Source organism: Emys orbicularis, chromosome 24 (genome assembly GCF_028017835.1).
Source record: "Emys orbicularis isolate rEmyOrb1 chromosome 24, rEmyOrb1.hap1, whole genome shotgun sequence".
NCBI lineage: Eukaryota > Metazoa > Chordata > Testudines > Emydidae > Emys > Emys orbicularis.
In genome coordinates, this window is record NC_088706.1 from 11,698,120 (window position 1) to 11,722,574 (window position 24,455).

At 53.8% G+C, this 24,455-nt stretch overlaps 1 protein-coding gene across 1 annotated transcript in view; it reads left to right on the forward strand.

Moving 5' to 3' along the window:
* Positions 1–24,113, forward strand: part of ARID3A (AT-rich interaction domain 3A) — a 73,951-nt gene extending 49,838 nt beyond the window's left edge. Inside the window, 6 exon segments of the mRNA XM_065422190.1 lie at positions 9,508–9,580; positions 19,377–19,560; positions 20,216–20,463; positions 21,282–21,584; positions 22,382–22,471; positions 23,566–24,113. Of these exon segments, the coding sequence (XP_065278262.1) occupies positions 9,508–9,580; positions 19,377–19,560; positions 20,216–20,463; positions 21,282–21,584; positions 22,382–22,471; positions 23,566–23,759 (1,092 nt within the window). The 3' untranslated portion in view covers positions 23,760–24,113.
* The last annotated feature ends 342 nt before the right edge of the window (positions 24,114–24,455 follow it).

Genomic DNA, 24,455 nt, shown 5'->3' on the forward strand with positions numbered 1-24,455 from the left:
ACGCCCCGTCCACTGTCCCCCTCACATGCCAGATCCGGAGCCTCCCTTCCCCAGCCAGAGAAACCCAAGCTCTGTTCCCGGAATTCGTCCCCCCGATAGAGGAATTCTGGGCTACCCCCACCCCCAACATATAATTGCTGGATCCCAGTCTCCTTTGCAGCTTCTCTGGGATTGCTGCCCTTCCCTCCCCAGCCCTGGGCCAGCTTGGAGTGGGGGAGGGAGGCGACTTGAAAGCAGTCTGGGCTCGCAACTGGTGTTGGTGATAAAGGCAGCTTCTGACCTTTGCCTGCATCCATTGCACAGAGGGTGGCTGAGCCTTTAACGGACTTCCCAGGGAGCTGCGGGTTTTATGGCTTTCTTTTAACACCCCTGGTTATCGGTGCGGTCCCACTGATCTCTTCGATAGGTCACCCTGCTCCGGAGGCCTGACTTCGCAGAGAGAAATGCCAGACTTCAGAAACCATGATGTTGCCCTCTGCACTGTTCCCTTACTTATAAAGCCCACTTTTAGCGGGCAGCCTTCCCTGCCAGCCAGGGCCAAATGACTCTGGGGGAGGCGGGAGTTTGTCGTTCAAAGGATCAGCGCCCTGGCTTCAAGTCCCTGCTCTGCCACAGACTCCCTGTGGGACCTTGGGCAAGTCACTTAGCCTTCATGTGCCTTGGTTTGCCCATCTCTGCAATGGCAATAATAGCCCCACCTCCTAGGTGGGTGCTTAAAGTCTGAGAAGTGCTTAGGTACCACAGGCATGGGGGTCAGATGAACTCTTATTATTTATGTATCAGGGGGTAGCCGTGTTAGTCTGTATCTACAAAAACAACAAGGAGTCCGGTGGCACCTTAAAGACTAACAGATTTATTTGGGCATAAGCTTTCGTGAGTAAAAACCTCACTTCTTCAGATGCAATCAGTTGCAGCTGAAGAAGTGAGGTTTTTACCCACGAAAGCTGATGCCCAAATAAATCTGTTAGTCTTTAAGGTGCCACCAGACTTCTTCTTATTTATATTATAGTCATAAGAACGGCCACACAGAGTGAGACCAATGGTCCATCTAGCCCAGTATCCTGTCTTCCAACAGTGGCCAGTGCCAGATGCTTCAGAGGGAATGAACAGAACAGAGCAATTATCGAGCAATCCACCCCCTGTCGTCCAGTCCTAGCTTCCGTCAGTCAGAGGTTTAGGGACCCCCAGAGCATGGGGCAGCGTCCCTGGCCATCTTGGCTAATAGCCATTGCTAGACCTATCCTTCGTGAACTTACCAAATTCTTTTTTGAAGCCAGTTCTATTTTTGGCCTTCACAATATCCCCTGGCAACGAGTTCCACAGGTTGACTGTGCATTGTGTGAAGAGATACTTCCTTATGTTTGTTTTAAACCTGCTACCTATTCATTTCATTAGGTGACCCCTGGTTCTTGTGTGATAGGCTAAATATCACTTCTCTATTCTCTTTCTCCAAACCCTTCATGATTTTACAGAAGCTCTATCATATCCCTCCTCAGTCATCCCTCTTCTAAGCAGAACAGTCCCCGTCCTAATCCAGATCCTTGGGAGACCCCACTATTTACTTCTTTCCATTGTGAAAACTGGATGTTTATTCTTACCCTTTGTTTCCTATTGTTTAGTTACTGATCCATGAGAGGACCTTCTTATCTCTGGACGGCCTACTTTGCTTAGGAGCCTTTGTTGTGAGTCCTGGTCAGAGGCTTTCTGAAAGTCCAAGTACACTCTATTCACGTGCTTGTCGACACCCTCGAGAAATACTACTTAAAACCAATTTTTCTGTTCGTTTTTGTCTCTTTTGCTAGTTGCTCTTCAAATTCTTTTTTTTGGCCTGGCTAATTATACTTGACTTGCCAGCGTTTATGCTCCTTTCTGTTTTCCGCTGTAGGATCAGCCTTGCAATTTTTAAAGGATGCCTTTTTGCTTCTAGCTGCTGCCTTCTTTACTGTGCCGTTTAGCCACGGTGGCACTTTTTTGGGTCCTCTTACTGATTTTGTTTATTTGGGGCATACATTTAGTTTGAGCCTTTAGTATGGTGTTTCTAAATGGTTTCCATGCAGCTTGCAGGCATTTCACCCTCGTGACTGTTCCTTTTAATTTCCATTTAGCTAGCTTCCTCATTTTGGTGTAGTTCCCCTTTGGAAGTTAAATGCTGTTGGGGTGGGTTTTTTTGGTATTTCCTCCCCTACAAGGATGTTACATTTAATTCCATTGTGGTCGCTGTTTCTGAGCAGTTCAGCTCTATTCACCTCGTGGACCAGATCCTGTGCTCCACATAAGACTAAATCAAGAATTGCCTCCCCCTTAGTGAGGTTCCAGGACAAGCAGCTCCAAGAAGCAATCATCAATGGAGTCTAGAAATTCTACTTCTGCATCCCATCTTGAGGTGACATGTACCCAGTCAATATGGGGGTACAGTAGTGGAAATCCCCCATTATTAGTGGGTATTCTGTTTTTGTAGCCTCTCTTAACCTCCCTGAGCATTTCACAATCACCATCCTAGAGGCCCTTTTGTGATGGGCACACACGTAGTAAGAGAGAGTCCTTGCCCCAAAGTGCGTCCAGTCTAAACAGACAAAGAGTGGGAGGGGAAACTGAGGAACAGAGCGGGGAAGGGACATGGCCAAGCACACACAACAGATCAGGGGCAGAGTGAAGAATAGAAGCTAGGTCTTGTGTTTCCCAGGCGCGCGTGCTGTGCACTAGGCCACACAGCCTCCCACAGCTCTGGCTATCTCTTGATTATTAAGATAAGGGGGGCCATAGTGGTACCAAAGACAGACAGAAAACCCTGTGCCCTTCCCCCCTCTCTCCCTTGTCAGTCAGGGTAGGGGAAGAGGCAGCTCCTTTGCAGACCTGCTTTCGCAGAGCTTGGGTTAAGACCCTTTGCCCTGACAACCCACATGGCTTCTTAAGCAGCTCCAGACGCCTCTCCAAAGAGGAATCATCCCAGGCAGCCAAGCTGGAGCTTGGGGCCCGGCATATCGGTTACATGGTTAATGTGCTAATCCGCCAAGGCGCAGTCCGCGGCCCCGCGGTACGTGCCCTGCTGAGATACCTGCTAATATTTATAGGCCTGCAGCAGCCCCCGAGGCCTCGGCTCCGCTGGCAGTTGATCAAAATGGTCATTGAGAAAAGCGAGAGGCGCTTGACACGGCGTGGGATTCGGCAAAACCCAGGCTGCTTAGGGACTGCATCGCCTGGCACTGTGCTCCCAGCCTGTGGGGTGACCGGGGCATATGTGTCAGCAGTGCAGGGGGGTGGGGAGCTGCAGCACCTGAATCTGTACCCTGGACAGGGTGGGGGGAGATGTATTTTGGGGGAGGAGAAATAACACAGGAATTCTGGGTTCTTCCCCCTCCCCTCAAAAGTTTGTTGGACCCTGATGTCCTGTGTTGGTTTCTGGTGGGGCTGCTGCTCTTCTCAGCTCCTCCCTTCCATGCCAGACCTGGACCTGATCCTGCCAGCCCCTGGTCTGATCCTACAAGGAGTTCATGTCTCCTGGCTGGCGCTGAGGGAGCAGAGCACCTCCCAGGGGACGCTCCAGACCTTGGCAGATCAGGTCCTGTGTTTCTGCGGTTGTGTTCAAAGCCGCATCCCCCATGCCCATTAACATACCCTACTGAGCTACCCTGACCGAATCTGCTGCCCTGCCAGATGTGCAGCCCACGCCCCAGCCCTTCTGCCGTGCAACCGGCTTAGAGCCATTAAACGTGACTACTGGTCTCTCGTCCATTGCATCTCTAGATTCTCCGTATTATTTAACGTGTGTCTGCAGCGTCGAGGGCCATGTGGCATCTGACCCAGGGAGCGCAGACACAGTCCTCACCCTAAAGCGCTAAAGTGACAGAATGCTGGAGGTGAAAAGAGGGATCGACTGAGAGAGGGATTAACAGAATAAGGCTATTAACGGTGCAGCAGGCTGGTTCCTAGCTAGCGGCAGTAGTAAGCTGTTACCTAAGCTGGTCACAGTTTTTTCCATTGGAATTCTTCTGGGATTTCAACTATAAATAAACTATTTTTCTGAAATGTGTGTCTGCTTCACACACACACACACACACACACACACACACACACACACACACACACACACACACACACACACACACACACACACACACACACACACTGAATGCCCCAAAGCCAAAATATTTCCATTTTTTCTATTTCAATGAAAAGTCAGAACCTTCAGTGAAAACGTGGGGGAGAATTAGGTTTGGATGAAATTTTCCACAGCAGCCAAGCTGTACTTTCGGAGCAGTCCTGCTGTTATTCTCTGGGGGTTTCGTTTCTGTTCCACGTCGGTTCTTAACCCGCGCTCATGGCCGCTGTATCTGAGCACCTTCCAGGCATGCGTTACACGGCATGACTCGCATCTGTCCCAAGTGGCTCGTTTTCTCCTCCACTCCCTTGGGAGAGAAGCGCGTGCAGTGGAGTATCTTGTTTTCGTAGGGTTGGCTTTTTTTGCTGTGTGTTCCGCTGGCTCTCAGCCTGGTTGCTAGGCAACTCAGCAAGCTCACCTGGACCCACTGAGCTCCCTCCAAACGGTTGCGTTTCCTGACGGGGCTGGGGAGCCAGCGCTTTGCTTCGTGAGCCTAACGTGGCAGCATACAGCCTGCTCAAGGCGTAACGTGCCCGCAGCTGCTCTCACTTCCGCTTCCTGCTCCAGTCCTTGCTCCCAGCCCAGTTCCTGCTGCACCCCCAACCTCTCTGCTCCGTCTTGGTTTCTGACTCTTGGCTCCATCCTGAACTATGATTCCAGCTCATCCTTCAGCTTAGGTTTGGCTTCTGACTCCAGTTCCGAGCTTAGTCTTGGCCCCTTGACCCTGACTCCAGCTTCACCCTTGGACCGGTGCCTGATTCCCGGATCTATGCTTGTCACTCCCCAAAGTGCCACCACAATCACCAGGCAAGGTCCTGCTCCACCCACTAGCTAGGCCACCCTGTGGCTTACGTTTGGTAGGGAAGGCAGGTCAAAGAAATTCACCTTCCACTTGGAACAGAAGGTGGGGTAGGGTGGTCCTTAGTTCCTCGGGGAGTTCACTCCATTGTCTCCCTGCCCGTGTTGTAGAGCGTTTCCATTCTGACATTGGAGCACATGCGGACCAGTCGTTAAAGGAGGACCTGAGACGCTGGTGGGTGACGCACTGGCTGTAGGCGGGCGCAGCGGTTGTTTCTCTCTTTAGCTTGTGAAGCAGCCTTCGCTGTATTTCACACATGCTTGCCCTTTACTCAGTTCCTCTGACGGATGTGTGGCAATAACGATTATTAATCGGCTATGCGTCTGGCGTGCAAAAACTCTAACCAGCATTGGGATCCAGCTTCCAAAACGCGGTTAAGAATTTAACGTGGCTTTCAATTCTTTTCCTCCCCAGGCCGGCAAGGCCTGCTCTCATCAATCACATCTGGAATGTGCTCTGTTGTCAAACCATGGGTGTGGTCCTAGGAGAAAAGCTGGTGCAAGTATAAATTGAAGCCCACAGAGAGGTTGCATTAGAAGCCTTGCATAGATCTTCCTGTCACGGCTTATAAAAACATCCCCCAGTTGTGTATTGCTAAGACTTCTTGCAGCATGTAATGCCCCTGTGCCTTGCTTCATTAATCTTGTCTGGTTTACAATAGCATTAGCGCCTTGTATTGTGTAAGGCTTGGATGTGGGGTGGGAAGAAGGCGTTTTGCATCAAAGGATCCCTTTGCAGAAAGGAGGGGAAGGGGCTTCTGTCCCTACGGTCTCATCGAGAGTGAAATTCACTATCGCGGGAGGTGTTGGCTTTAAGATGCTTCGTAAATAAGGTCGGTAGCTTCTCCAGACCGGATCCAATTTATAAAAGGGGGGGGCTTGCGGACGCTAAAAGCCCCGGTGATCCCATTGGGATGCTCTTTGACAAAATACGGGGCACCGCAGTGGAGTGCTGCAGGCAAAGCAACATTCCTGTATCATGAAGGGGCTGATGGAAAAACCTGCACCAGCCAAGACAGTCCAAGTTAATGCTGAGCTGCTGCCTTCGGGGCGAGGTGAAGGCTTTAGTGCCAGGCAAGCTGCCGTTCGTGTGACACCTGAAGAAGGATGGTCCGTGGCTAGGGGACTAGCCTGGGCCATGGGAGTCCTGGGGTCAACCTACAGGTTACCAGTGGGATTCAAACCTGGAACCCGCAGCAGTAAAAGAGAGCAAGTCTCCCGCTTGAGCTCAAGGAGTAACTCCAATAGCTGGTAGCGGCAGGAGACCAGTATCCGCTAGTGGAGGATGCAAGACGCATTCAGTTAGCGTGAGTTACAGTCACTGTTGGTATTTGGATTGTGGGTCATGCCTGGGAGCCCAGTCGTGAACCAGGACCCCACGGTGCTAGGCGCTGTCTGCACACAGAACGAAGTGATGAGCCCTGCCCTTTATACACTAACAGAAACACAAAGTGAGTGAGATAATGGCGTTTATTGGACCAGCTTCTGTCCAATAAAAGAGATTCCCTCACCCAGCTTGTCTCTCTAATGTCCTGGGACCAACAGGGCTACAGCTACTCTGCATTATGCACTAATAGGAACAAGTGTCCTGGGGGCCTCTTTATTGCCCTGTCTTGGTAGTTGAAGCTCTTTGGGGCGGGCCCAGAGCCCAGATCCTCAATGGGAATTAGGTCCCTAAATCTCTTCAAGACTCTCTGGGCCCAGGTCATTGTGTCTTGCATGCTGCGCTCAGAAGGCCAGCGACGCTTTACAAATAACGGAAAGGGATCCGGCTCGGGAGCTCTGGGGCTGTGGTTTTACGGTGACTTTTTCAATCTCTGACGGAGGCGGCGACTCAGTTTCATTTAACGTAGCAGGCTTTTGGGGTCGTGTTAGAAACGGACAGAGGGGCAAAGGTCCCACCAGCTGTTCTAAGTGACTGACACTCTTGCTGCACGGGGAGTGGGGGAGGCGATATTAATAGTTGAGGCAGGACTCCGACACCCACGCGCTCTGCAGCTAATGAGCGTTACGTGCGCCGAAGATTCGCTGCGTTCCCTCTACCGGCTCGCAGGCTTCCCTTCCTGCAAACGGCTGCTGAGAAACGCTTGCATGAACCATGAAGGAAACGGCTTTGAAAGGGGATGAATCTCTGTGCTGCGTCAGTGCACCCCTCCCTTGACGGCTTTAGAGCACTGCTGCGGTGTATTGATAAAGAAAAGGAGATTCTAGTGCCCAGCTTAACAAAGGATCATCCATACTAACTAGCCTGGCTGGGTCGCTGAATGCACCGTTATCCGTGGGACCTCATCAGTGGAGCTTTGCCATGCAAACGGCTGCTGTTCTAATTGCTGCTGCTGTTAGATGTACTGCGGTAGCGCCCGGCTGCCCCAGTTGGGGATCAGGGCTCCATTGTGCAGGGAGCTGTACGTGCATCTAACATAAGATGCTCCGTGCCCCAAAGAGCTTACAGTCTGGATATATTAATTTCTGTCCCCTATCTTGGTAATTGGGATCGTCACATAATGATCTGGAGTGTTTGCCATTAAAGGGATTAGAGAGACAAGGTGGGAGGGGGAATCTCTTTTATAGGACCAACGCCTGTTGGGGAGAGAGACAAGCTTTCACGCTCCACAGAGCTCTTCTGCAGGTGTCTGCTCACAGACGTCTCTCTCTCACCCACAGAAGTCAGTCCAATAAGAGATTGCCTCCCCCTCTCTAATACCCTCTGACCAACAGTGCTGCATACGCTTAAAGGTGTTTGCCCAGGGCTTGCTTTGCTAACTGCAAACGATCTGGAACCCTTTCCAGTTAACCTACCGTCTTTCAGCCTCTTTAAAGCCGCAACGCAGCTGCGGGGCGTGACGTGCTTGCTGCCTATTCTTGGGGAGGAAACGTTGCTGCTCGTCGCCTAAGCCATGCAAAGTGTGTGCCCAGAGAGCATGTTCATTACAGAGAGCAGGGGTCATGCCACCGGTGCTTTAGCTGTTCATGTAGATCAGCTCTGCCAGCAAGCTGCAAAATGCCAATGGCTGCCAGGGCTCCTGCAACCGGCGATGGCCCACCCCGCCCGCCGGGCAGCAGAATGGCTTTCGCCTCCTTCCAAAGAAGGACGTGCTCGCGTGTGGGACTGAGTGCTGTGGCCCCGATCCTGCTCCCATTCCTGAAGCTAAGCCCCTGCTTACGGTTGGGGATTTCAAATCCCTACGGTAGTCAGGCGCCCGACTCCTGAACTGGCTTCCCTTGTCATTTGGGCACCTAACTCCATGATGCTCCAGCCGCAGAGCCAGCCCAGAGGAGTGCTGCCGTCCCAAGCAGACCCCAGGGTGTACCAGTGCACCCCACACTCAGCCTGGCTTAGACGTCAAGCTCGTTAGGTATGGGGCTGTGCTGCCGCTCGTACATTATCAGCCCCTAACACACAGCTGGGGATAACTCCCCCCCCCCCCCCCCCCCCCATGAGGTCTCTTGGAGCAGTAACCTGATGTTGCCAGAATGGACCAATCTGATGGCATTATCCTGGGAGTCATCTATGGTCCCCGTGACGATAGCATTGGAGCCCCTCCCAATCTCCCAGCCCTCCTGTGAAGTGGGGCATTATGGGAACCGTTATCCCCATTTTACAGATTGTGATCTGAGGCACAGAGAGGCTAAGTGACTTGACCACGGTCACATAGCGAGTTTGGTGGGTCTTTCCCACATGTTCAGGGTCTAACTGATCACTGTATTTGAGGTTGGGAAGGAATTTTCCCCCATGTCAGATTGGCTGAGACCCTGTGGGGGTTTTCGCCTTCCCCTGCAGCGTAGGGCACGGGTCACTTGCAGGTTTAAACGACTGTAACTGGTGGATTATCTGTAACTTCAAGTCTTTAAACCATGATTTGAGGACGTCAGTAACTCAGCCAGAGGTTCGGGGTCTATTTCGGGAGTGGGTGGGTGAGGTTCTGTGGCCTGCAATGTGCAGGAGGTCAGACCAGATGATCACCGTGGTCCCTTCTAACCTTACAGTCTGTGAGTTTTCCAAGCCATAACAAATAGCTTAACCACTGGGCCACGTGGTAGAGATGCATGTAAAGAAGCGTGTGCTCACCTGCTATCTCCTCTTCCCCCTTCTAATCACCACTCCAAACCACAGCCATGCGAATGGTTTAAAACCAGCAAGTATCGCACGCTGCGCTGCGGCTGTGCCTAGAAAGGGAGCAGCGTTTATAACTCTCGTCGCATAGCTGGAAAACCTAGAAGCTAAAGGAAATCGGGTGGGTGAGACAGCGACCTGGCTGCGTTTCAGGACTCTGCTTCATGCAGCCTCCCCTGTTTCACCACTGCCTCTGCTCACCAGCTGACCCGGCAGTGGCGCTGTCATAATAAACGATCTGTCGTGTTTCCTACCTACTAGGCCAAGCGCCATCCAGCGTGTTCAACTTCCTCTGACACGGGGTGGGCTGGGCACTGCAGAGCCAGGCTCTCCGGGCCCCTCCCTACGGGGGATGCACTGACGGGTGGGTGTTTGTCATGTTCTCCCACCCCGGGTGCCTTGCGAGTGATCTCTTCTCTTTCTTCTCTGTGCACAGTTGTACGAGCTGGATGGCGATCCCAAGAGGAAAGAATTCCTGGATGACCTCTTCAGCTTTATGCAGAAGCGAGGTGAGCCCTGCTGTATTGTCCTGGCGAGCTTGCACTAATGCGCATGTGTGTTCCCTCTCCCCTCGCCACCTCAGGTGAGATTCAGAGCTCCATGAGCCCCAAGTTTTATTTTCTTGCTTAATATTATTGCCTCAAGGTGAAAGCTCTCGCCGGCCTAATCATAGAATATCCAGGTTGGAAGAGACCTCAGGAGGTCTAGTCCCACCCCCTGCTCAAAGCAGGACCAATCCCCAACTAAATCATGAACATGAACCTCTCTGCACATGGGGATCAATCCTGCTGCACTGAAATGGGTGGCACCTCTGTCCCCGCTGACTTCAGTGGAGCAGGATTGGGCCCCTCGTTCTAGTGGCTTTGCTTTCTTGACTTTTCATCCTTTGGGTCTCGGTTTGCCAAAGCCCTACATACGACCATTCATTCTCAGCTTGATATCCCCCCATCCCTGCTTCTGGGCAAGCGCCTCTCCCTTCTTAAATGGGGTTTGTTTCCTTATTTCCCGCCCCGTTGTAACAGAGACCCTTGCTTGCTGTGCACAGATGCAGCATCCTTGATTTGGTCACTGAGCAGTAATTTGCTTCCATTGTCTCTTCTGCCCATCTCTCCCGCTGTGCATCTCTTCATATTTTTGAGTGGATGTGATGCTGCATCAGAAACTTTGCTACCAGGATTGATAAGCGGCTGCTAGAATCCCCCTTTCCTCCCGTGCAGCTTCTCTCCGTAGGTAGAATCCACAATTTCCAGGTGCTCCTTCAGGCTTTTCAAACATGCCTTTGGCTTGGGAGCAGGGAGCCGGTGCATCCACACCGAGCAATAACAATGAACAGAGTCAACCCAGCAAAGCGGCTCCGTGGCAAACGCCGTGGAGCGGATGAAAAATCCGGGCCGATATTTTCAAAAGCGACTAGAGATTTTTTTCGTGCCTCCTTTTTCAGAAGTGCCGAATTGGCCACTCTCTGAAAATGAGGTCCATTGATGGTGTCTCAAGTCAGGCACCCCAAATTGCTCGTCCCTTTTGCCATATCTAGGCCTGTGACATTAAAGGGGCGCTGTCAAGTTAGAAATATATATATATATTTAATTCCTTTCTTTGATACAAAAACACCTTGGATGATTAAATCTGACAGAGTTTGAGCCATTTTCGCTGTTTATGCCGGTTGGCTTGTTCACTTCCTGCATTTCTTAGTGTGGACAGTGGAAAGAGACGCGCCACTTTCACTTTGCTTATCAGTTTTGAGTGGCTTTCTTGTTCTGGCTCCTTTTGCGGGAGCCCGGCCCTGCTGCGTTTGGGTTGTTTAAAACTGCTTCCGCTGGCCTTTAAATTTGTTAAACAAAAATAAAAAAAAGTGGGAACATTTCTACAGACCTTAAAGCTTCACAGCAGCAGAATCCCAGCAGTTTTAGTTTTTGCCAAAACCTAAATTTGGCCCTGCTTCAGCAGAGTAGATCTCTGCACAGGGGTGAAATACAGGCCCATGCAGCGAGGCTACACTCTGGCTGGACCAGATCCTCAGCCAGGATAAATTAGCTTAGTTCTGCTGACCTGACCAATATATACCAGCTGAGGATCGGGCCCATAGAAATCAATAGGATTGCTTCTATACTACACCAAAACATGCAGTGACCATACATGAGCATAAACCCCTTGAGCCTCATCTACGCTGCAGAACAACCGTTGAGGGGTGAAATTGGCCCTAGCATAACTTCCCCACACATCCAAGCCAGAACACCGAGCAGAGCGTTAGGGTACAGCCTTGTGGGAAGAAAATCTAGTTTTCCTCAGGACATCAAGCCAATATTTCTGGTTTTGGGGTAGTGAGGGACTTCCAAGACATTTGTGTAAATATGAAACTGCTATTGGTGTAGGAGAGAGGATCAGCAGCGAGCATATGGGGAAGGGGAAGGGGATCGAGGAGAGGCATCACCGGGAAAGACAGTGCACCGGCCCATCCTGTATGGGCTGGGAAAGCGGAGCAGGAAATCTTGCAGCACATACGGAGAGGCCTGTGCAAACCAGCTCCGAGACATGTCATGAGAATGTCGCCGCCAGTGAGTGTGACTCAGTGCTGAGGGGCTGGTGACCTGCACTGAAGTCGCCCGTGTCAGGATGCGCCGCTGGCCTCTACTGGATGGAATCTGAACTGTTAGTGTGTGTGTCTTAGGCCCCTGAGCCGCTCATGGGTTACAGAGAGTAGCTCAGCCTGTGCCGCTGGAGCAGGAGGATCTGAATTCACAGTGAAGTGCTGCCTGGCTGTAGCATGCAGTGTAAGGATAGCCAGGAACTCACACGTGCCCCTGGGTTTGGGATAATATCTTGCGGGGATAAGACAGGGCAAATGGGAGTGGAAAACAAGAGACCAGCTCATGGGGGCCCGAAGTAGAACTAGAGCTTGTAAGGTTTTTGGGTCGAGGCAGACTGGGGCTCGTAGGTGGGGTGGGGGGAAGGCTGATCCCAGCTGGCTTCAAACCTTCCCCCTTGAGGGGGATGGTGGCAGGACAGAGACATGTTGAGGGGGAGAAGCCGGTCCCCATCTCCCAAGCCATGGGTCAGGGAGGCGATTTCCAGCCAGCCGATTCAGAGATGCAAAAACAACTCTGCAGCTGTGTTTACAATGGCCGAGGGGCTGGCTGTTTGCCTCAGTGGAGGGCTCGGGTTCCCAAGGAAAGCAGATGGTGCTGCTGCTTGCGTGGGGCCTTTTGTCAAGCAGGCAGCATCTAGGAAACGGGGCGGGGGGGAAAGAATCGGCCAGGCGCTTTCCCAAGTTTACTTATTCCATCCTCTGGGTCCTCTCCCAGCCCCCGGCGCTTTCACAAACAATGCGGCCAGCAAGGTGTGGGATCTCCTCGACTGGGGGAGGGAAGGGAGGAGCCCCAGCGAACGCGGGGCTGAAATCAACATGCTTCCAAGGCAGGAAAGGTCACCCTCCAGAGCCGAGCGGCTGGAATTCGTGGAGGATATTACTGTGTGCAGGAACCTTGGAAAGCTGTTCTCGGAAGCTAATTTCCCATGGTCGGAGGGAAAGTTTTGGGGAGCACAGGAGGCCTCTAAACAACGGGGCTTGTCCATCTGGCCAAGAGTCAGTTAGGAAGACAGGGCCTGATTTCATCCTGTAGTAATTAATACTTTATGTAACGCTCTTCATCGGTGGCTGTCAAAGCTCCTGAAAGAGCATCGCTGTTGCCGTTTTCCAGAAGGGCCGGGGGGGGGGAAACTGAGGCACAGACTTTCCAGAAGGTCACCCACAGGTCTCAGCTGAGCCAGGAACAGAATTCAACCGTTCCAACTCCCAGCCCCATGCCCTCACCACTCAACCGCGCTGCCTGCCAAAACTACCAGGAGGAGGATGCCGAAAGCAGATTGCACGGTGCGTCAGCAGAATATAGTGGAGAACAATGCGAGGTGGTGAACAGCAGGGGGGCAGGCTGAGTTTACATGGCAGCGGTATTCCTGGAGGGTGGGTGGCCGGTCTGAGCACGAGCGTTGAACCTGCAGGACAAATTCACACCTCTTGGAATTCCCTAGCAAGGCTGCAGCAGAGGATGACAAGGTACAGACTGAACACGAGACCTGTGTGTTTGACACGCTTGGATCTGCTCGCGCTTGGCCTTGCCCTCCTCAGAAATCGCACCCAGGTCCTGGGGAAATACGTTTAGCCTTATTGGAGGAAAAAAGCCACCGGATTTTCTATTGGGACGGCATATTGATTATAAACTCCCAGGTGAAACCTCATGCAGGTGCTGGCAGACTCAACACAGCATTGCTTGTGCACGGTCAGCAAATAGCAATTATCATAGAATATCAGGGTTGGAAGGGACCTCAGGAGATCATCTAGTCCAGTGGTCCCCAACCTTTTTCATCTGGCGGGCGCCGAGCCACCGAGGACCGTGGCTGGCGGATGAGCATCTGCTGAAATGCCGCAGAGAAGCAGCGTCATCCAGAGGCGTCGCCCCTGAAATGCTGCCAAAAATCGGCGGCATTTTAGCGGCAACGCCTCTGGATCAAGGATTGAACTCACAACCCTAGGTTTAGCAGGCCAATGCTCAAACCACTGAGCTATCCCTCCCCCTTTCATGCAATGCGCAGGCTAAGCGTGGCTGGGGCTGATCAGTGGCAGACAGCCACCGTAAGCCGCTCCCACCAAACACTTTGAGACCTTCAGCTCAAGTGGCAAGGGCCTGTTCCGGGTTAACTGCCCAGGGATCAGAGTGAGGGCTGGGGAGCTCTGGGGTGAGAAGATGAGGCAGACGTTTCAGGCCTAGCACCTTTTCCTTGTCGGTCTGTGACTGCTTGGGTGAACTCTTTCTGCTCTGGTGCAGTCCCTGTGGCGGGCATGAGCAGCGAATGGACAGGGCCGGATTCAAGTGTAGGGACTACAGGTCCTTGCCTAGGGCCCGGGCTCCCAGAGGCACGTGATGAGATCCAAAATCTCAGCCTTCAAGGCAGCAGGGGCCCAGCAGATCATCTAGTCTGACCTCTTGTGTAGCCCTGGCTGCCAGCACCTGCCCACAGGCCCAGCAACGGGAATTAGGGCAAAATATTACAGCTCCCAGGAGACTAGACTGTGAGGTGCCACAGGCAGAGAATAGGGAAGCGATTAAGTGAGATGTGCCCCGATAATCCCGGCAAGTGACCCGCACCCCTATGCTGCAGAGGAAGGCAAAAAATCCTCACGGTCATTGCCAGTTTGACCTGCGGAAAATTCCTTCCCAGGCCCATGTACGGGGATCAGTTTGACCCTGAGACATGTGAGCACCAAGCAGCCAGCCTTAACATTGCTAGCAATCTTAAGAGTTGAAAAGGGGACCTGAGTGTATCTGACACGGGAACGTCTGCCTGAGTCTGCAGACAGCCTGAACTAAGAGGTGTGACCTGTCCCATTCAGCCTCGCGCTGAGACCTGCTGCCTCGCCCAAGTAGGGGCAGGGCTATGGCGGGCGTGAGGGTGGGAACACGGGAGCTAGGGACTTGGGTTGCGGGCTGGCTGCTGTTCACGAGGGTTCAGAATAGCCTGGGTTCCTCTGAGACCCTCCCTCATCACCAGATTTCAGAGCCTGAGCTCCAGCCACACCCTGGACGTCTACACTGCTATTTTTAGCCCTGCGTGCCCAAGTCAGTTCACCCAGGCTCTTAGACTCGCTGCCACGGGTCTGTTTTGGCCGGGTAGACATACCCCGGAAGCCCTCGGCTCCTGGTTAGGGACCAGAATAAGTGACCAGATTTTTAAACGAACAAAGCCCGTTCTTTTGAAAATCTGACCCGTAAGGTTAAAACACTGAGCTGGGTCTCAGGAGATCCAGACGTCATTTCCAGCTCCGCCACCGTCTCCCTGTGTGACCTTGAGCAAGTCACTTAATCTCCCGTCCCCGTCTGTAAAATGTTTCCTCTCTCTTGTCTGTCTAGACTGTAAGGTCTTTGGGGCAGGGACTGCCCCGTGCTCTGCGCATGCGCAGCCATGGGGCCCTGATCTCTTACGGCCTCAAGGCGCTACCACCGTATCAATAATCTCTGTTGCTGACAGCGGCTGCAGCTCAGCACCATTTCAGTCGCTGCGGTTTAACAATACCCCCCTCCGCCCCCGGCCTGCTTCCCTTCTTCCGGGTAGCAGCCATAAATTAGCAGCAGCACCACGGGGTGGGGATTTTGTTTCTTGCTTTTAAAAAGGCAATAAATCAATAAAGGAAGAGGCGGGAGAGGAGAAATCCTCATTGGCTTCCCCCGACTTCAGACTTTGCCACCTCCCTCCCCCGCCCTTTGCACCCTTCCCCCCTACAATAAACCAGAGGTCAAGACCCCCCACCCCCACCCCTCCCCCGGCTTGTCTGATTGAATCATCGGCATGATTCTTCAGGCAGCTATTGATGAATGGATGTATTACAGCCCAGTCCCCCTCCCTGAATATATGTGGTCTCTCTGCCGCTTTGTATAAACATCCTGTGTCCACGCCGCCCCCCCCCCCCTTTCCCATCCACTCTCGGCCCCTCGGCCCCAGCTCTGCACTAGGGTGGTAGGTTCAGAATGATACTGGCTGGAACTAGCTGTTTGCTACGTGTAGCATTAAAGCTGGTCACGTGACTCATTGCAGACGACTGTTCTACGGATGGGGAAATTAGTCCACAAACCGATTGTGAGAGAGAGAGAGTGTGTGTGTGTGTTGTGTTGTTTGGTTGTCATTGTGGTGGTGGCTGTTTTCTTTGACAAATGTCCGTTCACCATTGCTCAGTGGATTGTTTTTTTCCCAGTTTCCGACTGGGGCCTGCGCCGGTGTTCGTAGCGTGCCCCTCCAGGCGGTCCCTGGATTGAACTAGCCAATTCTGAAGTTCTAGTCTTAGACCGGGCTCCTCACCCGAGTATCCGAGCGCCTCCCAGTTGTGTATTAAGCCATGCAACTGACACCCCTCCCGTAGTGGCCGTGACGCATGGGCAGCGGAGTTGGTCGGGTTTTTTTTTAATACATGCGTTGCTCTGTGTTGATGGGCGCGAAGGCTGGTCAGAGATAACACGCCTGGCACTTGGAGTGGAAGGTGGGGAGGTTTGGGATGGGCCGTTGTTCCCGGGGCAGCTTGTGCCACGGTCCAGGACCAGCCACTGCAGACGTTACGTCTCTAGCACGGCGGACTCGGCTTCCGGCCCCTGATTGGACGACGTAAGACCAGCGAGTCTGGTGCCAGGACGCCTGTTGGCGCACGAAGGCCCAGCCCTGCTTGCGATGGGCTGGGTCCTACCCATCATGCCAAGCTGTGAGGAGCTGGACTTAGTGCAGGGAGAGACAGAGGGCTGGGGTGGGGCGGGATCCTTACCCCAGTGCCCGCGCACCACAAAGCAGCGGCTGCGTTCCCATCCAACTGCTGCTGCAGCCTCAAGGTTACGGTGCCACCTCCTTGCGATCGGGCGTCGCTGATTGACCCAGGTTAGCCACATCCCAAGGACGTGATCCAAACCCCAATAATGTCACGGGCAGCTTTTTCCCCCTGACTTCAGCGGGCTTTGGATCAGGTCCCAATTCTCCTTCCCTCCCCTGCCATGAGCCGGGATACAGCCGGGCAGCTAGGTTCAGGGGCATGCAGGGGTTGGGGATCCCCCCCCCACGCCTTTTGCTGAGGGCAGGGACCTCGGGCTGCACAGGGGCTGGGGCAGCTTCAACCCATTAGGTTGGAATCACGTGGTCCATCCATCGCGGACTGTAAGCTTGATGGGCAGAGACGGTCTTGCATGCAGTGTTGGCACTCAGCCCCCCCTTGTCTACCCCTATGGAGCAAGGGGGGGAAGTCAGTCTCAGAGGGCCATCAAACCCTAGGGCCCCAGCTACCATTGATACACCAATGATGTGGGGTCTGCAGAGATCCCACTGTAAGAACTGGCTTGCGGCCATGTGCGTCTGATCCGGATTGAGCTCACTGCACCTCCATGGTGTCAGAGGGAGGCACTGTGCTGGGGTGGGGTGAACAGTGGGGACTGCACCCTCTAGGGGAAGCCCCCGTACTGCTTATCTGATTTCTCATATCATATGACTGAGCGCGCCTTGCCCATCTCGTCCCTCTCTCTCTCTCTCACACAGCTCAGGGTATGGGTCCCGCTGGCCTGGATCTCCCAGGGCAGGTGTGGGGAAAAACTAGAGCCAACCTGACTTTTCTCAGCCCTCAGAGGGCAAACCCCACGGGCCTGATCTAAAGTCCACTGGAAAGGTTCCCATTAGCTTTGGATCAGACGCTCTTTGATCCGCGTTGTAGGAAACTGGGGAGCCAAGGGGGTTTGCAGAAAACTTTTACTTTTCTTTTGGTTGGGGGGGGGGGTTGTTTTTTCCCCCCTCCATGGAAAAGTTTGTTTTCCAATAAAAAATGCAAACTTCAAATCCTTCCTCTCCCCTTTTCTCATTCTCCTCCCGCTTTCCAGTGACAAATGGGAGAGGAGACAGCCTGGGTAGGCGGCGCATTGACAAAACAACACAGGTTTGGCTTTAAAAGCTAAAAAAAAAAAAAATTGAAAAACTGGAACATTCCAAACATAATGAAAATGTTGGTGAAAAATCTTGTTCACGTTTTCTGGAGGGAGGGGGGTCCCCAGAGACTTTTTATTTTTTAAGGCTGTTTTTCATTGAAAATTGTTTTTGAAAGAACGAACGACCAAATGTAAGATCCTCCTTAGACAGTCAGCTTACGGGCAGGGCCCTCTTCTATGTTCTGAGGGTCACCAGGCACATTGTTATTAATTATTTGTATTACTGAAGTACCTAGAAGCTGCAGTCCTAGACTGGGGCTGCATTGCGCTAGGTGCTGTACAAACACACAACAAAACGTCAGCTCCTCTCTAAAGAATTTACAATCTACGTATAAGAGAAGAAAGAAATGGATGAAGATGGGGGTGGGGGGAGAGCACAAGAAAACAGTGAGATGATGTCATCTTGTCCCTATAACAGTCTGCATCCAGTTTTTATAATAGACACATCCTTAAAGTATCCTCACCCAGGCCCCTATCCCGGGATTTTTATCAGGAATGACACTGACTCTCCTGCAGTTTTTGGCCTCTTGGGGCATTGGGGGCTGGGAAGGTGGGGGACCCTCTGTAGCTCTGTTTGGGAGAGAGAGACTCTCAGGGAAAGTTTCGGGCTCAAGCCCGGTTAGCCCCTAGTCTCCGTCTTGGAGCGTGAACGCAGATTTGAAGACATTGGCCCATTCGCCCCCTCCGGCCCCGCCAAGAGCGGTGTCTCAGCTGTGATCCCTCGTGGGTTTTTAAATCCAGCTCACCAGAGTAGACGGGACCTTCCGGTCCGTTGCACAACAGTTTGGTGTCTCATGCTCTGGGACGGTGGCTTCTGTCTCTTCCGCTCTCTGACGAATCCCCTCGTCCAATTAAAAGCCCCGTTGCTGGGCTTTGGTTGCTAGCGCCACCTGCTGGACACGACCGAGCTGGTGTCTGTAAGCTCCTCTCCCTGCACTGGATGTGCGGAGGAGCAGCTGACGTCTCAGGGCGAGGATCTGGGGATAGTGACGTGCATCTGACGCTAATGCAAAGACAGAGCGGTGGAAGATGGCCAGAGTATTCTGTGTGGGGAGGGTTGGGTTTCTCGCTCCATCATATCCTTTTCCTATCCGCCGCCAGTCACTTCTGTGGTACCTCCCTGCTCCCTACCACGTTCCAGGAGCTGTCGCCAACCAGGGCAGGGCGTAGATAAGTCCAAGAAAATAGGCAGTGCGGTCTCTATTTCAGCCCAGTCCAATACACCAGGCTCCTTCAAATGTGTGCATGACCAGCCCCGGCCCAGCAGAGCAGGGATGTGAATAAAAAAATGTTTAAATAGTACCCTGCAAATATGCAAACCTCCCCCACCCACAATCGGATACCAGCCAGGCGTGCTGGGAAGGGAGCTGGGGTTGTTCCTGTGCTAAGCACAGATGAAACGGCCAGTGGAATTTAGGGGACCTTTCCATGCTGCTACGAAAAGGATTTTCTTCAAAAATGTGTCCCAGGCACACTCAGGATAAAGATGATCTCGTCTGAAAGACAAGTATTTCCTTCCTCGTGTTAATCACACATTATAGTAGATCCCAGAAGCCCCAGCTGAGATCGTGGCCCCGTTGTGCTAGATTCTATAATATACATGTTGTTAGGGGCTGTCCCGGCCCTGAAAAGCTAGAAAGGCAAAGGAGGGAGGGAGGGAAAGTGAGGCACAGAGCAGGGAGGTGACTTGTCCGAGAGCTAGGGATGGAATCCAGGGTTTCTGAGTCCCCGTTGCACCTTGCTCCTCCGTTTCATGGCCCCTGGCCCAGCTCTCTCCAGCATACTGACCTCCCCCACTCCACAGGGACGCCCGTCAACCGAATCCCCATCATGGCCAAGCAAGTGCTGGACCTGTACATGCTCTACGTGCTGGTGACCGAGAAAGGGGGCCTGGTGGAAGTGATCAACAAGAAGCTGTGGCGGGAGATCACCAAAGGGCTCAACCTGCCCACCTCCATCACCAGCGCTGCCTTCACGCTACGCACTCAGTAAGTGCTGTGGGATCCGGGGGGCGGGAGGGGGCTTTCCCTGGGCAGGTGGGAGACCGCCCTGCCCTTCTATCCAGCTGGCCTAGTGCTCGATCCCAGCTTCCCACAGCGGTGGGAGATCCCAGCCACCGTTCCTTAGTACAGCAAGGGCCAGAGGCGGCTGGTGGGGTGGGGGGATCAGCTACTGTTCGTTTAAGGGATGGCACTCGGCCACAGCCCATCGCGAGGCTGTGTGTGTGGGGTGCTGGGTCCCCTCCCCGTTTCCCGGATTGCTCTGCTTCCTGCTGGATCCGCATACGCTCTCTCTTCCCCGCCCCGGATGGAGAAAGGGGCCTCTGTAGCCAGAGGCTAATCTAGACTAGCCCCTGTTAAGGATCTCTGGTTTGGCTGGTGCAGGACAGAGCGTCGGTGTCTCCAAACCTCCTGCTGCCACTGCCCAGATGGGGAGGGGTTGGGGCTACAGCAATCCCTTTCGCTTGAAGGCGTGGAGGCGGCGCGGCCCTGGGGAAAAGGCGCCTCTGGATCAACGCCGACAGGCGCCCGTGTTAGCTGCTGGCCTGCAGGAGCCACCTCCTCGGCGGGTGGGCTGGGAGGTTTCTCGGACGGGCAGGGGGCGGCTGGTGCCGCGGGCTGAGCGGGGTGTTTCCTCTGGCAGATACATGAAGTACCTGTACCCCTACGAGTGCGAGAAGCGAGGCCTCAGCAACCCCAACGAGCTGCAGGCCGCCATCGACAGCAACCGGCGAGAGGGCCGCCGGCAGGGCTTCGGGGGCTCCCTCTTCACCTACTCCCCCAGCGGCACCCCCAGCCTGCTCTCCTCCCCCAAGCTGCAAGTGCCTGGCCTGGGGCTGGCGGGGGCCACCAACGGCGGCCCCATCGGCCCCGGGCAAAAGATAAAGAAAGGTAACGGCTTGGCTGGCGCCCTGCTTGGCATGAGTGGGCTGGGCCGTGGGCAGCGGGTTAAAGCGATGGGGGGAGCGAGGGAGTAAAGGCCTCAGGGTTTGGCTCTTTTAGCTAGAGCTTTTCACCCCATAGTTTCAGAGCCCTCCGGAGCGGGGAGTTAATAACATTCCTGTGGTACTCATGGGCAAATGATGGCCGAGCAAGGGATAGAACCCACGAGTCCTGAGTCCCAGTCCCCCCCTGCTCTAACTACTAGACCCTGCTGTCCTCCAAGAGCTGGGATGAGAACCCAGGAGTCCTGATTCCCAGTCCCCCCGCTCTCTTTCTAACACTGGGAAGAGAACCCAGGAGTCCTGGCTGCCAGGCCTGCGCTCAGTCCACGCTGCTACACCGGCTCCTTTACATGGTGCCACTTTAATGTCAGAATCTCAGAGCAATTTATAACCATTAACGGAGCCATAGGGATTGCTCTGCTCACCCACCATAAAATAGGCCAGGATTATCCCTAGTCTACCACTGGGGAAACTGAGGCAGAGTGCGGGGAAGTAATTTGACCCAGGTCGTACAGGAAGGCAGCTGGGACCTAGGTGTCTTGAATCCCAGCCCCCTGGTCTAACCACTAGTCTTCAGTGCCATACCCGTGTGAATCAATGCTTGTGAAAGGAGAGTACCATACAAAGGAGCCATCCCATACTGCAGCAGGGAGCTGGCTGGGGAGGCTGGGTGTACGTAAAGCTTGTTTCTCATGCACGTGAAGAGTCTGGCCTGGACCAGCCCTCGCGAGCTCACGGGACTCCTGTGCCCTCTCCTTGTTGCAGAAGAGGATTCCCCCATCCCAATCACCATGCCCAGCCGACTCCCTGTGTCCCTGGCTGGCCACCCGGTGGTAGCGGCCCAGGCAGCGGCCGTGCAGGCGGCCGCAGCTCAGGCAGCGGTGGCCGCTCAGGCCGCGGCCCTGGAGCAGCTGCGAGAGAAGCTGGAGTCCGGGGAGCCTCCGGAGAAGAAGCTGGCTCTGGTGACGGATGAGCAGCAGAGGCTGATGCAACGGGCCATTCAGCAGAACCTCCTGGCCATGACGGCGCAGCTACCCATGAGCATCCGCATTAACAGCCAAGGGACCCGCTCGCCAGGTGGGCAGCGCTGGGGCTGGCTTGGGGGGAGGGAGAGAAAAGGGAGGCAGTCGCACTGCGGATCGTCCCCAGAGGTTAGTCTAGGGGCCCCCAACCCTATCCCAGCCCGCTGGAGTAAGGCCACCCCGTGCACGGGTCGTCGGCAGTGGGGATTGAACCCAGGACCTCTGATTCTTAAATGCCAAGCCTCCACTGCATGAGCTAAAAGAGCTGTCCCCAGCTCCCTGTCCCATGCTTGGGCCGCTCAGCCAGGCCTTTTCCCCTCTCCCCGCATAGGCAGGGCTGTTTTACTAGCCAGGGTTTAAAAACAAGCGCCTCTTCCGTGTCATGTCTGATCCGGTCCCTCTCCCCGCTCCCTGTCCCAAAAGCATTTCCTGACACTGTGCTGGACCCACTTTTAGCGAATCTGAAGACACAAATCCCAAAGCTGCTGGTGTCTTGCGAAGCCGGGTTTGATTCCCAGGGCCTCTGCTCCTGCTGATGGTACCAGACCCCTAAACCAGCCTTGTCCGGAGGGCTCGCTTTTCATTCTCCACGTCCTTTTTCCCACCCGCTGGTTTCCATGTATCCCTGCTGCCTGTCCAATAGGACCACAATAACATTTAAAGGCAGACCCGGATGCTAAGACCCCCATCTGTAAATGGAGAGGGATTTTTTTACCATCCCTGTTAATAGCCGAGAGGAAAGGATTTGGGGATGGCGTCTGCAGGGTTCTGTGATCCTGGCGGGTCAGGATGGCCGTGTTCTGACTGAGCACTTTGTTTATAATCTGATCTATCCTGCTGCAGAAAACCGTCAGGACTCCGGCATGAGCCTGGCCAGCAACGGCACGAACAGCATCAGCATGTCAGTGGAGATCAACGGCATCGTCTATACAGGTAAGGGGAACGCGGCCGGGTCTCCGTCTCTGCCTCTCGCTCCGCCCCTCCCCAGCCCCCTGCTGGCCCAGACAAACAGCAAAACACGGCTCTCCCCGGTGATCGCGTTGATGTGTAACTGTGAGACGATGCCCCAGTAGCCCCATCGCGCCAGGGGCTGTACAAACCCAGAGCAGGCTGTCTGATCAGGCTCTGGTCTCAAGGTTCCTATTCTGCAGTCCCTTCCCAGCCTTTCTGGCAGGGCCGGCTCCAGGCACCAGCCTGGCAAGCAGGTGCTTGGGACGGCCACTCCGGAGAGGGGCAGCAGGTCCAGCTATTCGGCGGCAATTCGGTGGACGGTCCCTCACTCCCGCTCGGAGCGAAGGACCTTCCGCCGAATTGCCGCCGCAGGTCGCGATCACGGGTTTTTTTTTTTTTTTTTTTTTTGGCTGCTTGGGGCGGCCAAAATCCTGGAGCCAGCCCTGCTTTCCGGGGGTGGATTGGATTGCTCCGTGCCGGACGCGCCTCTCCCTTTGCAGGCTTTCGGTCTTGGCGTTCAGGAGGTAGCGACTTGCCTCTCCGCGTCGCGCTGCCCTTAGACAATGTGCTTCCAAACTCTTTCCTCTGGGGACAAAGGCGCTTGCAAGTTAGTTTCACGAATTAGCACCACTATGGTAGTGCCTAGAGGCCAAGAGCCACACCCCATTCTGCTGGGCGTGGCACAGACACCTAGCGAGAGCTGGTCCCTGCCCCGAAGAGCCTACGGTCTAGAGAGACACAGTTGCGAGGGGAAAGGGAGGCACAGGAACTAGCTAGGAATAGGCCAGGGCCCTAAGCACTAGATCACCCCTCTCCAATGAAGCTTATGCCTTAGCTGTTTATTGCAGAGTTTCTTGCCCCTTCCTCTGAAGCCGCTGGCCATTGACCAAGATGGATGCTGGGCCGGATGGATCGCTGCTTTGATCCGGGCTGATGGTTCCTATGCATCAGGGCCCCACTGTCCTAGCAGGGGGGACAGGGGGGAGAAGGAGCGTTCTTCCCCACTTCGCAGCTTGGTTCCCGCTGGAGTTAGGAGCAGCCCCACCCCAAGCCTCTCCCTCTTGTCTCTCCCCCAGGTGTGTTGTTCGCACAGACCCCCGGCCCCTCATCCTCCTCGCTCCCTTCCTCCGCCTACAGCAAAGGAAACAGCGGCAGCCGGAGCAGCAGCAGCAGCAGCGGCGTGGGGGGCAGCAGCGGCGTCTCCCAGGCTGCCCCAGCTGGTTTGTCCGCCCCTCCAACCTCTACCTCGAATAACTCTTCTTCGCCTTAACCCCCCCGCCCCCCAACGGCAGCGCCTCATCTCACCAAAAGACACACCCACAAAATAATAAACCCACACATGGAGCTTTTATCACAGCTGATGCCAAAAACCAAGCTTGCATCTGGCTTTCCCGGGGGGTGGGGGGAGGAAGCCCCGTCTCCCACTCCTCCCGAGAGGACTGGAGAAAGTTTTGCAAGGAGAAAAGCTTTAATCCAGGGGGTTTCATTAAAAGCAGCCTGGACCCTGAGCCAGTCGTTACCCGTTCGCTTTGGAGGTGATGCACCGTCCTCCCGGAACGCTTTACCTCATGACACCCCACTTTGCACTGTGCGTTTGTTTGTTTTAATGTTGTTGTTTGAAGTTGTGTTCTTTTGGATACCTCCAGACAGACACACAGTCGCACCGACGCCCGCGGGCTTGTGTTTTTAATGAAACCTCCCCACCTTCCTTTCCTTTTCTTTTTTTTAAACCAAAAACAACATTTGCAAAAGCGGGAGGAATTTTAGTCCTTTAAATCTTTTTTTTTTTTTTTTTTTTTTTAATTTTAAGAACTACACTCAACCTATATGGCATTTTACGAGGTGGTTATTTGGATTTTTTTTTTTTTGTAAATAGCTTCTATTTTATTCTCTAAAAAAAAAATATCAAACCTTAACTCACAAAAATGATATATATTAGTGTTCGTTCAGGGAAACAGGACTTGGA